The sequence below is a fragment of the Falco rusticolus genome, chromosome 5 (genome assembly GCF_015220075.1).
Source record: "Falco rusticolus isolate bFalRus1 chromosome 5, bFalRus1.pri, whole genome shotgun sequence".
Taxonomy (NCBI): domain Eukaryota; kingdom Metazoa; phylum Chordata; class Aves; order Falconiformes; family Falconidae; genus Falco; species Falco rusticolus.
Window position 1 is genome coordinate 88919394 of NC_051191.1, and position 15873 is coordinate 88935266.

Below are 15873 nucleotides of genomic sequence, written 5' to 3' on the forward strand. Positions count from 1 at the left end.
AGCCCAAGGCAGGTAGGGCTGCCTCCACCAGCCCCACACGCAGAATGGCCGGGCCCCTGCGTGTCTGAGCCAAGAGGCACTGAAAAACGCACTGCCCTGTGCCTGCTGATGGAGAGAGTGATGCTCCTCACTCCTTCCCTGGATATCTGCCCTGCAGAGGCTCATACCCTCACCGCCCAGGCTGGTTGCACCAGGCACTGTGGGACAGAGGATTTCTCCACCAACACTGCCATCTCCAGTTCCCTGACAGAGGAAATGGCCGGGGAAGCTCATCAGCCAAAGCCTGTTGCAGCAGAACTTGAAAAAGGCCTTCCATTTCCATACTATTTTCATCTAAGATATCACACTTCTTCCTGCCAGTGGCTGCTCTCCCCAGAGACATTTTGTACTCACTCATTTCTTCACTTGGTGCATGCACCCCACGGTTGTCCCCCTCTGAGCACAAGCGAGACCAAAAAAAAAAAAAAAAAGGGTTCAGGCTCTCCTTCTTGCCTACACCTTCCCCCAGTCCTAATTCTTCCCCTTTCTTATTCCAAATGAATCAACTCAAACAACCGACCTTTCGCCAGAAATCAGTAACTTCTTTGAGAAGTGGTGCTTGTCATAAATGAGAAATGTTAACTCCTGGAAAAGTAATTTCTCATCTTACTAAAGTGGATGCCAGTGAGATGCATGATAGCACATCTTCTTATCATGCTCTCCATTGCAAGCCCATTACCAAAGGTGTCAGGCAGCTCATTTTCCCCTGTCCTTTCCCCTCTGTGCCTTGAGATCACCTCAAACCTTTCGAACAGTATTGTCTCCCTCTCCAAATCCTCAAACACCAGCAGTTTCATCTCTGATTTTAATGGCAATTATTAAATCAAAGGGAACACAGATTCTGTGAGCAGGCTGGTATCGCTTGCAGCAATATCGGTGTACCTTGGTATCACAGCTGCCGACGCACCTCAGAGGCAGGACTAGAAAACAAACCGTGGAAGCACACTGGGGCAGGCAGCTCTGGTGAACAACCATGGGGTGGGAGGTGCTGGAGTGTCACACCACAGTCTCACGCGTGTGCTTCGTGTGCTCCTGCGTGTACATGTCTGCAGGTGGATGTCTCAGCGCATGCTAAAGGGTGTCTCCGGTCAGAAACCTGTGTGAGCGTACGCTCCTTTGGAGGGGCTTCAGGATCATAACAGCCTGTTGTTCCCTAGAGTTCGGGGGTCTGAGTGGGAGCCAGAGGAGCTCGTCCTTTGCAGAGAGGATGGGGAGAACTCCGGAGAAGGTTTCCAGAGGCTGCAGAAGGAAAGCAGTGGAGAGGGGAGGAAAATGAGAGTGAGGCGGGGGAGGAAGAAAAAAACCCACCATTATTATCACAGGAATAAACCTTAGTTCTAAATTTTTACAAGACACAAACCTCATGGAGCCCACCATTACCTTCCTTCCCCCCCCCCCCCCCCCCCGCCTAGATCAGCATGCATAACTATGTAATTCTTCAATATGTGATAAATCAGAAAACGCGGTTACAGTTCTTCAATATGTGATAAATCAGAAAATGCGGTTACAGACCCATTCTGAGACAGCAAAACCACCCCACCCACCCCCTGCCCAAAGCGCCTTCAGTGATACTGGTGAAACAAAGTCCACAGCTCCTTTGATTTTGCCCTCAAAGCAGGTGTAAAATGATTCTTGCTATCTTGAACCAAGTAACAGGCCATCAAGCACCCACCCACCCATCCATTCACCTCACCCACCAAACAGAAAGCCAGCCCCACGATGTAACTGCGTAAAACTAGGTAGCAACAGTTCCACATCTTGCAAGCACGTGATAGCAACAAACTAGAACAAATGTGGTATGAAAAGGGGAAAAAGCAGGTGACTTTTGGTTGTTTGAATATTCATGCAAGGAATAAAGCTTAGTTTGCTATGGAGCATTGAGCTATACGGCAGTACCCTGTTAAAGCAAGCATTGAACAGAACCTTTGAACCCATCTCTTTTAAACAGGCAGCCTCTAAGTTATTGATGTATCTCTCCTCCTCAGGCAAAGAACGTGCTCATCAGTGGGATATCACTGTCTTGCTCATGAGACTAGAAACTTCAGGAATGGTAAGAATAGTAGGCCAACATATCTCCCAGGAATATTTTCTTCTGCGTGATCTTTGCAGCACTTTGGGCATTCAAGAACTGCCCTCCTGCGCTGTGGGATTGCAAGGTGGCCATTGTAGTGACAGAAAACGAAAAGGAACGTGATCCATAGAAGCACTTGAGCACGGGGAATTTAGAGAGCTGGAAGGTGATTACCTGGGTCGGACATTGCTGGGGGAGGAGATGAAAGCACAGACAGGGGAAAGCCCCAGGGGAGCTCTGACCTCTGGGACCACAGGTATCACTTACTTTGAACAACAACACTGCAGGGAATATCCCTATTTACTATGGATGTTGTCAGCACTTCCGAGGGAAATGTTATGGGAGTGCTTTCCCTGGGCCAAGGCAGACCTGCTCAGATCATCAGCTGAGCTGTGGCAAGTGCTTGGCCGAAAGGGAGAACTGCAGCTCCTCTGTCTCACTGGTTTTTGTGATTGTATCACTAAATTTTACTCAAGTCGCTGTGGAGTATTGTCCGGTTATGACAACGGCTGCTGTACTGCTGGGATGGAATGCGATTAGGATGCCCAGGCAGTAAGCACAGTAACAAGGAAGCACTCATTCCACTGTTATGAACACACTAAACAGAGTTTGTGTTTCCTTGTCTTATTACCTTAGAAATTAAAATACCACACTGGCAGACAAGCAAAATCCTCCTCATCTCCCACCCCAAATACTGGCCTCTGAAACATTTGGGCTTTTATTGCAGGTCTCCACTGCAAGTATCAGCACACCCTGATACCGCCTCATTCACAAGATCTAGAAAGACAAAAGCTTGCAGCAACACATTTTAAAAGAGTTGTGTGAAAGGAAGAATAGCTTTGTGCTGTGTTGCACGAGCTTTCCCCAACACACATGTACACATATACCTCTTGTGTGTGTGTTCACAATATTGACTCATTACCAAAAATGGGTGGAAATGATTCAAAAAAAAGCTACGGTGTTCCTTGCCTCCTCCGTTTTTTTTAATTGCATTTGACATTCTGATTATATGAAACTTGATCAACCAGGAGAATTCTGCCAATAACCTGAGGATGGATATCCTTCTGCTGAGAAAACAAACTACAACCAAAGCATAGACAAAGAGACTTCACATTTACAACACTATCTGCATTCATTCTTGATTGCATGTATTCAACAGCTATGCCTGACAGTTAGGAGGATGGCTGTCTCCTAAGTGATTCAGTGCTCCTGTCTCTCCAAGTAAGGACTGAAAAAGCTGCAAAATCATATCTCCTGCAGTCTACCAAAACCAGGGACTTCACGTTCCTAGGAATTCTAAGCTAGAAAACAAATGATGATTTTTTTTTAATTCTTCTCTATGCCTCCTTTTTTTTTTAAAAAAAAAAAATAAATCCCAACAACAGAAAGCCTAAGCAAAACTCTTGCTGACCTTTTATCTGATTCAAGCAAAACCAAATACACTTGTTCTTTCCCTGGCCAGTTTCTTCACATCCCAGATTTTAAATCTGGAGGCATGGAAGCAGTACAGGAACAGGCACGTGGCTCAACACAAAGCAGAACTGTAACTGCAGTAAACAGTAAGATCTTCCACTCTTTTCAAAAATTAAGAAAAGCAACAGGATAGAACAGCAAAAAAATCATCTCCCACCACAGGGCTCCTGCAAATAGCAAGTGCTGCCTGTCCCACGCAGCCTTTCCATGCAGAGGACCGGTGAGGGACGGTCCCCTTGCCACCACAGTGGTGAGGCTTGTGCACAAGCGCTGCAGGGTAGGGAAAGTTACCGCAGACTTGTCAGGGCTCATGCCAGGAGTCATTGCGTCCTGCTTCATGCTGCCTGCCAGTGATGAGTCCACAGCCCAAGCATTCGCAGCCCAGCAGCAGACCCACGCGCGTGCAGGGAAGACCCGAGTGCCGTGGTGCACTTTGTTCAAGGATGTCTGCTGGAAGATGGGCTCCCCAGCTGCAGCCTAGCCCTGCAGCTTCCTCCCTGCCACGCAGACCCAACTGGGACACACGCAGTGGTCGCTTCTAGGACAGAAATCCCAGTCCCAGGCTCGGTTGCTGGTAGCTGGATGCCAGAAAGCAGCTATTACGGGGTGGCAGCAGGAATGCACATTTCGAAGTCTGCAGCTGGTGTGCAGCAGCTGGCTAAAAGCAGCTCAGTGTGGAAATCTTCTCTTGGCTATTTAGATCTGAATTTAAAGCATGAGCCACCCTCCTGTCTATTTCTGTTTGCCTGTGTAGCTCTTCTGCCCCAACATCCACGAGGCCCAGGATTTTTTCCCTTGCAGCGTAAGGAGCTGGCATTTTGGAAGACAGCATCTTATTCCCACTCACCAGAAAGCAGTGTTTGGGGCATATTAAAACGATGTTTAACCTGTCAGTCCAGGGTGGCTGGAGGCAAGAGCTGTACACACAGGGCAGTGTTTTCAGTACCTCACTGATCTGGCTGAGACAAAGCTCAGCAGAAATAAGGACAGAGCAAACGCTGGGATGAGCTGCGGTGTGCAGCAGGGGGAAGGACTCTGAGCTTTCTCCCCCTGCCCAGACTAAGCACTTGCAGGCTGTACAGCAACTCCTCGCTATCAATCCACTGTAAACCCTGGAGCTGTTTCTACCCCTGCCAGCATCTCCTGGGTTGTCTGCTCTCTCACCTGCACATGTCTTCCTCAGCTCAGTCCTGGAATATCTCCAGGCACAGCTCTAGCTCATGGTGAACCAGGCTGAGCCCTGTGGCGTCTCTGCAGGCAGCTGTGTACTACCTGCCAGCCTGGACACTGTTTCAGTTTCTCCTGAGGGATGGGGAAAGGACAGGGCAGGGAAGAGTTTCCTACAGCCAGGTTACCGGCCCTGCTGCCCCAGAGCGCAGCTGGTGCCTGCAGTCAAGCCTCTACCCTGCTGCTTTTCCTTAAGGAAATCACGCAGCTCAAGCCCACCTCCTGGGATTTCTTGGGGCAGCAGGCAAAAAAACACTGCAGGGGAGCAAACCCACAGCAAACGAGTGCGAGAAGCCGGGGGCTGCCACCCTGCCTGGGCAGTTGGGTCACGGGAAGGACTTGCTTCTGCAAGCGGGTACTTACGCGGGGATCCCACACAGCGTGAGGCATGCCCGTGCCAGGAGTGCCCTCACTTCATATACTCCCCTTCGCTCACATAGTCCATAAAAGACCCCGGCAACTCAGCAAAATCTTCCAAGACAAGACTGGTGGAGTCCTCACCCAGCAGGTCACTGTCGGGCCGGGATGCCCGGGGGCGTGGAGCCGGCGGTGGTGGTGGCGGTGGCTGCGGAGGGGGCTCAGAGACAGCCTGGCCAGAGGCAGGCGGCGGCTCCTCACAGTCCTCCGACTCCCCCTCCGAGGAGGCTGGCCCGAGGACGTGGTAGAGGCTGGGCAAGCGGATGTCGAAGCGAAGGCCAAACTTGGCGAAAAGCTTCTCGTTGAGGGAATAGAGCTTCTCTGAGATGTCGTAGCCCAGGTGGGAGGAGAAGAGCCGGGCAATGTAGCGGTCCTTCCTCAGAAGGAGATACAGCTTCTTCCTTGGCCAGGTGATGAAGCTGCAGTCGGTCTCAGCCGTCAGCGTGACCTGTGGGGCAGGGAGGGAGCGGAGTCATGCCTCGGGGCTGCGTCTTCCCTCCAGTGAAGGCCCCCAGCCCCTCTGATGCCCGCACTCCTTGGAGGCAGCAGGGCTGGAGAGCCAAATCGTCCAAGCTGAACGATCAGATAAATCCGTACCTGCCTCTGTTTCCTCTCCCCAGGGAGCCACAGACCAGTTTTTCCTATGCACTCAGCGGCACGCCCTTGCTTACCCTAGCCACAGGGCTGGCTACGTTTCACCCTCCCGCTTTCAGATGATGCTCCCCATTGACACTGGAGCGATGTAGCTGAAACGAGCAGGGCAGTACAGGCAGCCTGCTCCCTCTAGAGAACTCTTACAGAGCGGGGTGTTTCTGCATGCCCAGTGGGTAGCCCTGTGGCAGGCAGCTAGCCTATCCCGCTGCCAGGTTGCCCCTGCTCCAAGAAGGCCACCTGGAAGGCTCACCTGCGCCAGAGGGGTGTCCTGTCTCACCAGCTCTGCGGGGCACTGTAGGGCTGAATGGCCTTGAAGGACATGCGGCACAGCTCGGTGAGAGAGGAAATCAAAGGGGTTTACTGTGTTTGTGTGTAGGTAGGGAACTCACCTCAGGTTTTGTTGGGTTGATTTTAGAGAACATTTTGTTTTGCTTTGGGTTTTGCCAATGCAAACTCCTCCCTAGCTATAAGACCACATTGTTAATAATAATAAAAAACCATTATCTAAACCATAACTGTATATTGTAAAATAATAATAATAATAATAATAATAATAATAATGATAGATAAGAAACACAAGAAGGGTCAAACTGCCTTGGGCCAAAGAAGAACATCCGAGTGTAATGGAGACACTGGCATGTGAACTAGTGCTGGAGCCAAAATATCCTGGGGGCTCCCTCTCACTCTCTATCCAGGGGTCTCCTTGGCCAGCCATCATGGCAGAGGGCCACTGGGAAGCTGAACACAGCTTGGCTGCATGTGTGTGTCCTTGGGTTTGATATTTAACACCATTGCCATGCAAGCAGCTGCCTTATGAAAGAAATATAGGAGATAAAACCTGAGAACTTTCCCAGGCCAAGGTGAGCAAGAGGAAGGGTCACACGGAAACTGAAATAACCAGAATCTCATTTTCCTAACCAGCTTCTGGCACAGTGATCAAAAGCCTCCACTTCTTGTGAGGGATTAAGTGAGATGTAACAAGAAAACCTGCCTCCTAACCAGGACAGCAGGGCAGATTTCACTCATGAATCCCCCCCAACAAAGCACTCCGGCATCGGCAGAGCCCATAATTCAGCCTTCAGGGGAAAGTGCCAGCCCTGAAACCCAACTCCTTCAGGCACTGGGAACCAGCAGTCCTGTGGGAAGAAGACACAGCCAAAGTAGAAAGCTCAAGGAAACTGGCTCTCCTTGTAGACTGAGTCACCCTTCTGTCATTTTTCAGTGGGCTCAGGATTGAAACTGCTCAACCCAGAGAGCCATGGGGAAAACTTGGGCAAGAAAAACCTTTTATGCCTTCCTCCAGCAAAGCCTCAGAGCCAAATGTGCACTTTTTAAACCAAATTATTAGAAATAAGGTTGAGAAATGCCAGAGTGTTATTAACTACTCAGGTAAGAGGGACTAGTGGGTCATACAGCTGCCAAAAGCAGCACGTCACCGTGGCTAAGCACAGCCATCAAGAATAACGTCCTGGCAGGAACATGGACTGGTAAAGCCTCACCTGCTCAATCCTGGTTTCACACAAGCTGCCGCTTCTTCATGCTCCTCAGTGCCCCACCTAGGACTCTACCTCCCCATCCTGGGCCAGGCACAGCCAACCTCCCGGACCAGCCCTGTCTCACAGAGCAGGAGCCAAGAGCGTGATGCTGGCAGGGCTGGTGCAGCCTGGCACCAGCTTGCTCCCAAGCTGTCTCACCTACCACAGATAAAGACACTCAGGAGGTTTGGAACATTCAGTTCCACAGAAATCAGCTCAGAAAGTGCTGCAGATGTTTTCGCAGGTTGCATGCCATCCAGATGGCCATTTCCCTGCCGGGAGCACTGCGCAGCCATCCTTCTCTCTGCTCGACTCTTAGGCAAATTACAGTCCAGGAGCTAGCAGCAGACTGCTGCCGGATCGAAGCCCTGTGCAAAACATGAGATACCCCCACCCCTAGCACAGCCATGCTGTCGTTGCCCTCTCTACCCCATCATCTTGGCCCCACATCCCTATTTCTTCCCATGAGCCGTAGCCCTGTACCACAGTCATCCATCTCCTGCCACTGTTCCTCTTGCAAGACTGTCGTCAGTGGCAATAGCATGGCCTTCAGGAGCGACCACCGTGACCCTTTCACACATGGGCCAAATTCAGACCCAAGGAAAGCAGATTCGGAGAGCTGGCCTGCTTTAACCAAGTCTGAACGTGACTGCCCTCATGAGAAAGCATCATCATTCCTTCATGACTGCCCCATGCCCCCAAGGGATTAGCAAAATCCCTTTTCATATGCACTAACCAACATATTCTAGATTGACAGCCTGACAGGCATCAGCCTGTCCTGGGGTGTGAGTTAAAGGCAGAGAGATGTGGGCTTCAGTAACCGCCCCCAGAGGGAAAGCCAAGCAAATACTGTGGGGTGTTGACAGCAAAAGCAAAATCCTTTCAGTTGCTGCAAATAAGAATTGGTCTGGCCTCTCTGCAAGGGATTCTTCTGCTCAGAAAGAACCATATTCGGGTGTGAATCATCCCTTCTGCTTCTCCACCCCAAACACATCACCATCAAAAACTTCTGTGAGGAACAGGATATTTACGGATTTACATCACTGCAGCATATTGTCATGGCTGCCATCCTGATGCTGGAGCGATGCAACCTGCTAGCAGCGTGCAGGGCAAATGCATCAATACAGGTACCAGGGGATGCTGTAATGGAAGAGTGCCAGTGATCCAATACCTCATCTCCCTGCTAAACCGAAAGGAACACCATGCTCCACCCTCCCTCCTATCAGCTGATAGTAGGAGCAGCACTGAGGTCTTCAGAGGAAGTTAAGAGAAAAGGTAACACAGCTGATCACACCATCTCGTGCTGGCTAAACCATGAGGAAGGGGAGGGAAGTATTCCCAGTTAGCTTTGAACGGCACAATGAGCCCCTCCGTCCCCTTCTCAGACATGAAACGAAGCAGCGAGGAGCAGAGCTGGGCTGCTGCGGGGCCACGCGGGGTTACCTGGAAAGTTCCTTCCTCAGAGGGTCGCAGCGACTCCCATTCTGGAGAGTCCAGGAACTGGTACGGAAAGACATAGTGAAGGAATTGTCCGTCCTGGCTCACTCGGACCCTGCAGAGAGGACAGAGGAGGTGCACAGGCTTAGGCCACAAAACAGATGTCACGTGAACCTGATCAGCTTACACAACGGGCAGGCAGCCGGTCCCACCAGGGAGGAGAGGACTTCTCATCTCATGCCTGTCTCACACCCGCTCCGGGACAGCTGCAGATGCTTCGGTCTATGGGACTGCCCCTCCTTCCTCTGTGGGACACGTTTGCTGCCACTTCCCCATAACCCGTTTTCTGTTTCCTGCTACAAAGCAGCCCTCACAGGTGCAATGCCTGGTCCTAAACCAGGGCTTCTCAGCCCGCCAGACTGCTGCTGCTTTTCAGGTTCTTCTAAGCCAGCCTGTGGCTCTTTGTACTTGGATCTCCTTGTCCCCAGGGTTGCACGAGAGCATTCCCTACCTTGATGCTGAGAAGCTGTTACACCCAGAACCCCCTCATTCCTGACACATCATGCTGCAAGCTCACAGTTTGCTGCACATTACTATTTGTTCTCTCCTGGCCTCCCAAGTATTCTTTTCTGCTGCTTTTGCTACAAGCGTCTACCAGTGTCAAGGTTGAACTTGCACAGAGCTCTGCTGTGGGAGCAGAGGAGAGCTGCACAGGCCTGGGGCAATGGCAGGGCACTCTGGAGCTCTATTCATAACTCTGCACCACCAGATTTGGGGCCTCTTGCCTCCCTGTTGCCACATTCCTCCACTGTACAATGCACAAAGGCAATTCTTGCTTTCAGGAGTTAAGGCTCAGTTCACTGTTGGCTTCCAGCCAGCTGGGAACGCTGCTTGGAAGGGTCAGGGATCACAAAGCAGGTTTTCCGATCCAGGCACATCCTGCATTTCCAAGTCCCCCTTGTCTGGCTATTGCTCAGTTTAAGAAGGGGCACCGTAACAGCAGCAACGCTCTGCTGAGTCAGCAAGGACCTCACAAGGCAATAGAGGGGGTACCAGGAAACGCACATCCAGTTGTATCTCCACGGAGCATCCTATACGTGCCAAAATGCATACTTCCCACTGCAAAAGAGAGCAGCACAACTACCCCACCAGCCCCGGCTTACTGTCTGTTGCAGCACTTCCATGCCCACAGAGCAGCGTCGGATTATCCAGTGCGGGGCAAGACAGCACAGACTCTTCCTCACTAACATGACTTGCAGATACAGTAAACTTCAGAGCAGCTGCTCAGCGCGGGTGTTTCGTAAGGGGAAAGAAATGTAATGAAAACACACGTACCCAGTTTCCTCCCAGCGCTTTGCCATTCAGCACTGGTCAGTGGTCTCAGAATGCTCTTACATTCTACAAAGGGACAAATAACAAAAAGATGAAGGACAGCCCTTCTTCTTTACACACCCGCTCACCAGAGAGGATGGACCACTGCAGTAAAACACAAGCCCCAGGTGATGCTGGGTTTGTCTTCCCAAAGGAAAATCCTTGTGAGACACACTCCTACAGCTCAGCACTGCTCCCGTCTACAGACCTCCTTCCCTTCCCACTCTCACCTGACGTTAGTGCCAAGTGCCTGGCAGCGGCTGGGAAGCCAGTATCATCACTATTCGCAAGCATTTGGATTTCACAAATCATTAAGAGATACGCTCACTAAGGCATGGCACAGGAGCTCAGATGAACAAACGCTAGTACTCCATCAGCACAGTTCACTCAATAATCAAATCCCTAGTGTGACTATCTAGAGGTCCCTGAGGTCCTCCTTGGTGGTCCAGAGGAAGGAACATCATGAATGCATGAGGACGCAGGGAAAGGCAGAGGCCTGATGAGGCAGGATCCACCCCTGGAGTGCTCTCCCTTTTGATGAAATGACCCTCAAAGTGAAAAATGTCACAGCCCTAGGACTTGAGGTGTTGGGAGCAGGGTGGAACCTCTCCCTGAACACTGCTGGCCACGGGGGCCAGGGGAACTGAGGACTCAGCATTCTCAGTGCACAACCATGCACATCACAGAGGCGTGTCTGGTACCCCCAGAGACCACAGGTCCAGACACGCTGCCTCCCTGCCTCAAGAAACACTCTCTCACAGCCAGCCTGCTCCGATCAGAAATAAAATCCCTTTAAAATGATGGAGAATGAGGTAAGGATTCCCAAACAGTATCACAGGCAAGGCTGAGCCGGCCACTGTACTGCACATAGCATGATCCTGCAAACTGTTCCCTGAAATACTCTACTTTAGAAGAACAAAAGCAAACAAAAAGTGACCCCCAGAAGTGGGTTACCCCCCCCCCCCCAATAATCAGATGCATATCTCAAAGCCCCTTCAGAGGAAGGAAACAAACCTCACCCCAATTTCTACAGAGGGCAAAAATACAACAATAAGCCCCAGCGCTCTGCCGTCAGACTTTGTTCAGAAACCGGAGCCTTTACCTGCCAGACAGCAGCAATGAGAGGCGGTCAATGGGCGTCTTGCCCTCCACCGCGTAATTCTGGTCTCTGACTAGTGACTGGACTTGTTCTTCACAGCACTTCACGATTTCTTTGTAGACTTCCAGGGGCACCTGCAAGGGCAGGTACATGGTCTTGTAGAGGAGGTCAAACTCTTCTGGGATGGTGTCTCTGCGGAGCCGGTAAGCCAGGTGAGCCAGCTGAAGCAAGCAGGCGAGGACGAGCACCATGTTCCAGGTGAAGATATCCAGCCCGCAGGCACTCAGCCAGCCCCACAGAGCATAGCAGAAGTAGCCTGGGGCCAGGAAGCCAAAGATATAGAGGGACCCAAAGATGCCACTTCCCCCCATGTAACCCAGGAGGACGATGCAGCTGGCCAGATGGTAGGCTGCTCCCTCCATAATCTCCTTCCAGGCATCACACACCGGAGGCTGGAGAATAGCCTGGTCCCAAGAGAGGCTGCTTGCGCTCATCCTTCCCCACTCCCCACCCTCCCCGGCCGTCCTGCGATCAAAACGAATTGTCATACACGAAGGGTGCTGCAGAGGTCTGAAACCAGAGCTGCTGGGTAGCCGTTCCTCCTCCTCTTGAGCACCAGCCGGTCCCACAGCAGCACGCTTCAGAGTGACATGTTAAAGCGCTGCTGAACGCTTTTGCACCCGAAAAATCCCCAAAGGGCTCGTTTCTCCCCTTTGTGGCTCACAAACCGGTGGCTGGCCCCCTCCTTAGCCACGCCAGTGAGAAAAGGAGCTGGCAAATATGAGGCCAAAAGAGCTCAGTCAAAGAAAGAGGAGAGGCCATTAGCTGGAAAACTTGCAGCCAGGACAGAGATCTCGTTGCACTGCCTCTCTCGCTGCCCTCCGGCAAATGGAAATAGCGACCGTGAGCGAGCAGCGGAGGGAGCTGGTGTGGAGCATGGAATGTGTATCACTTGGCAGCGCAAAGGAGAGAGACCCCAAATGGATAACCATGTTTGGAATTGAAATCCAAGGAGCAAAAGCAGCGAGGAGAACAGAGAGCAAGCACGCACCCGATACTTAACATAACTCAGGCGCCCAGATAAGCCCAGTGCAGCGCGCGGAGGGGAAAGCAGAGGGGAAAACAACCAGCTTATCGCGGTGAGCTCCAGCCAGCCGCGGGGCTCCACGCTCCTGCGAGAGGGTGACTTTCACCCAGCACAAAAAAGGGAAAAGGTCACCCCCGTCTCCTGCTGTGGCTCGTAGCGGTGGCAGGGACTTAGCTAAAGAAGAGAGGCCGGTTCTCGAGAAAAGCTTTCCACCCAGGCGCTGCAGCACAGCCTCCCCTTGCTCCAGGGAGCTCCGTCTCGTGGGGTGCTGTAGACCAAGGGGCACGACGCAAAGCTCTGCATGGGCAGTTGTGATTGCAAGGGACAGAGCTAGAGTAAACGAGCCGTTGGGACCCAGCTGCATCTATCACGAAGAGCCTATCCTGCCTAAAACTTTGGCAACGTAACACTTGGAAGTGTGTTTTGTGGGGAAATCCTAGTAGGATTCTCCCACCTCACAGATAACAGGCTCCGTTGGGAAGCATCCTTCGGAAACACTATCTCACATTTTTATTGTTCATAGCTATTTGGACCCCCCCAGCCATTCATTTAGCGCAAAGAGGAAAGCAAACACTTTTCACTTGTGTAACCCAGGGCACAGGCACGAGAGGCACCCGCCGAATTCAGTCCTCCGTGGCCAGCTACAGAAAAGGCGCATAAAGGCAATTTCTCCCTTGCTTCGAGTAACACGTTATCAGTCATCCAGGCAGGATCTGCCCCGCTGCCAGGAAGCAGTTACATTTCAGGCATTGACGCAACCCGCACAGTCAGTCAACAGTATGAGGTCAGCCTGCATGGGTCAGTGGAGTAGAGGTAGGGTTTCAGGGGTGGTCGTGTTTCAGGCCCAGCTCGCAGCTGCCCTGCCTAACATGCCATTCCCACTGGCACCATTCGCTTAAAGACACACCGGTCGCCGCTTCTACGCACAGTGCTCTGGAATAACACTGTCTGCTGGGCGAGGCTGAAGCAACACTTGATGGCAACCTTAAAGAATTCGTGGTCTCAGGCAGTACAATCTATCTCTACAACAAGTCCACGTGCAACACGGGGCGGTACGACTCCTGAGAGCAGCCACGCCATCTGGACGGGCTGCCATGTGGGAAGCTTTGCACAAGGGATAAGTAAATCCACTCAGAAAGATGCTTTCCATTGTGAAGTGAAACAGGGAACCCTGTCTCCAGTGGTCCCTTATTTAAGTGAAGAAATAAATCCTACTGGCTGAAGCAGAGCAAGGCTCAGCTGCAAGAAGTATGGGGGAATGAAGGACTTCATTTCTCTTCGCCTCCTCTGCAAAGAGGGAAAGATGATCTTATAGCCAAAGCACTCCAATAAAAATCTTGGGAGCCAAGTTCTGTTTTTCACATGGTCGCCATGTACTCGCTAGATGATCCCAACAACTTGTCTACCTTCAGGTCTCCACGAATAATCAGTATTACAAGGGGCCCTCTCACCAGGCCGACATTTGACATAATGGGGAGATGGGACATCAAGGTTGGGAATGCTTACAAGAAAAGATACTTTGCGTAAGATCTGAGAGACAAAACTGAGCTGCTGTGAACAGCAACATACAACTGCATTAGAGGAAGCATTCTGAGAAGCAACATTGCAATTCCTCCCACCATTCCATACTACCAAAAAACTTTTGCACCAACACCAAAGAAAGCAGGGAAAATAAAAGTTACTGATCTCACTCCTCAGTTAAGTAAATTCCTAAGCTAGAAAGTACTCCAGAACACAATGTTAATAATTCATTAAGACAAAGAAGGTAGTTCCTCTAGCATCTTCCAGGACACTGGCAGTGGCGTTGCAGTAACCCCAGGACCGTGCGCTGGGACCAGCGCCACAGGCGAGGACAGCCCAGTGTGACTTCCCGCGGACGGCAGCCAGGAAGCTTTAAACCCACAGCAGTAACAGAGCAAAGCTCTCACTAGAAACTGCGACTTTTCTGCTGGGGCTGAACGTGACACTGCAGAGAGAATGACAGAGCCTTTTGAACGGCAGATGCCTGGGCACATGCTAGAGGTTAATTCAGGTTTTTTAAAAGGGAGATTTGTAAAGTGTTTGAACCACCAAGGCTCAAATCTTTCTTTCTCCCTTGAGAGTACCACATCCATACAGACTGTTTTCACAGAATTTTCAGTTTTCTACCCAGCAAGAAAAGCTTTTAATTTTCCAGAGAGAAATTTTATTTTCATGCCTTGCCTTGAATTAGAATACATGCCTTCCGTTCAGGGATGCTAGGGTTCAGCAAGTGTTCAAAAGCCAATAGTGATTCAAGGGGAAAGCCACACAAGCATTAAAAGGGAGACACCGAGGCCCAAAACAATTTGGAATCAAGAGAGCAAGTGCAGAGAAAACACATGAGCAGCATTAAAGTTCTTCCCTGGAAGAAGGCATGTAGGCATTACAAGAAAAGGAGTCCGTGAAGAAGAAAAACAGACACGTCAAGCTTTTCAGCACTGGAACTGGCAGTGTGTAAACAGGTACTCCACTGATTTCCCTACTTACAACGAATTCATCCAGTAACACTTAATATTTAGCCCCACACAATGATGCAATCCAGATGCAACCTGCACTATGTTTGGCAAATAAATCCTCTGTCCTTGAGAGCAGCACGGCACTGAGAGATTATCGGTTCCAAATCTCACAGCAGCTCAACGACTGGCTATTTTGCCCATCCTCAGGAAGTCTACAGGTTCACTACTGATCCCGCAAGCTGAAAACTAGTCCAATCGTCTGTGCCAAGGACACTAAGACCTTAGTGGCTGAAAGCCAGGGAGGGCATAATCAGACATCTCCTTTTTGATTTATTATATAGTGCATCACTGTCATCAGTCTGCAAAATGGTTACTTCCACACTAATAAACCCTGTGACTCCAAAATATCCACCTGTAGTTTCAAATCGCATTCTATTTACAACTGTTGGGAAAGGTCTAAGCCTGCTCCGGACAAGCTCATGGAAAATCACAGAGGGACAAAGGCAGCACATACTCTATTTAGTTGTCCTGCTGCATAATTCAGTCAAGTTTCCTGCTGCTGTCGCGTTTCACTCCCTTGCAGGTACACCGACACCCTGTGCAGAGCAGCATCTGTCACCAGCTCCATCTGTGAGTAGTAACACAGTGTCAGTAACTCCCACTCCCTGAGTCAAGGCTTGAATTTGCTGCACAGGAGCCCTGCGGTAACAAATGAAGCCACCCAGCAAGACACGGGATTTGACTACAAGGTTTTTCTGTTGTTTCAAGGATGGAGCTGTTCAGTACCTGTTGCACACCGGTATCACAGCATCCCACTCATCATCTTTCTTCCAAAAAACTTTCCAAATTATCTACCGTGCTTTCACTTTCAAGTAAAAGGCCAAAAGTCCCATGTCTTAAGCTGATAGAATTTGTGTGAAATTGTACAGGGACCTGTTTTTAATTTTCTTAATCTGATTTAAACAGCTCCATTCTCACTCGACCAC

The 15873-nt window shown here is 50.6% G+C and overlaps 1 protein-coding gene across 2 annotated transcripts; it reads right to left on the reverse strand.

The window, feature by feature from the left end:
* Positions 1-830: 830 nt before the first annotated feature.
* On the reverse strand, positions 831-11832 carry POPDC2 (popeye domain containing 2). Of its 2 annotated transcripts, none has more exons than XM_037390203.1 (4): positions 11327-11832; positions 8860-8968; positions 5174-5675; positions 831-1278 (listed from the first exon to the last, which is right to left on the reverse strand). In XM_037390203.1, exons 1-3 carry the CDS (start codon positions 11815-11817, stop codon positions 5220-5222), a joined length of 1056 nt encoding a protein of 351 aa, XP_037246100.1. In that variant the 5' UTR covers positions 11818-11832; the 3' UTR covers positions 831-1278; positions 5174-5219. The 2 variants fall into 2 exon arrangements, with proteins under 2 accessions (XP_037246100.1, XP_037246101.1); XM_037390204.1 differs by having other exon boundaries at positions 5312-5675; positions 11327-11817.
* Positions 11833-15873: the final 4041 nt, after the last annotated feature.

What these genes read in the sequence shown, in the direction of transcription:
- POPDC2 (XM_037390203.1), bottom strand. Translation starts at nt 11,817, where the DNA reads ATGAGCGCAAGCAGCCTCTCTTGGGACCAGGCTATTCTCCAGCCTCCG. An exon ending in TCATTGCTGCTGTCTGGCAG is followed by an intron (nt 8,969 to 11,326) that starts GTAAAGGCTCCG and finishes TCCTCTCTGCAG; the next exon opens with GGTCCGAGTGAGCCAGGACG. An exon ending in CTGAGGAAGGAACTTTCCAG is followed by an intron (nt 5,676 to 8,859) that starts GTAACCCCGCGT and finishes CCTGCCCCACAG; the next exon opens with GTCACGCTGACGGCTGAGAC.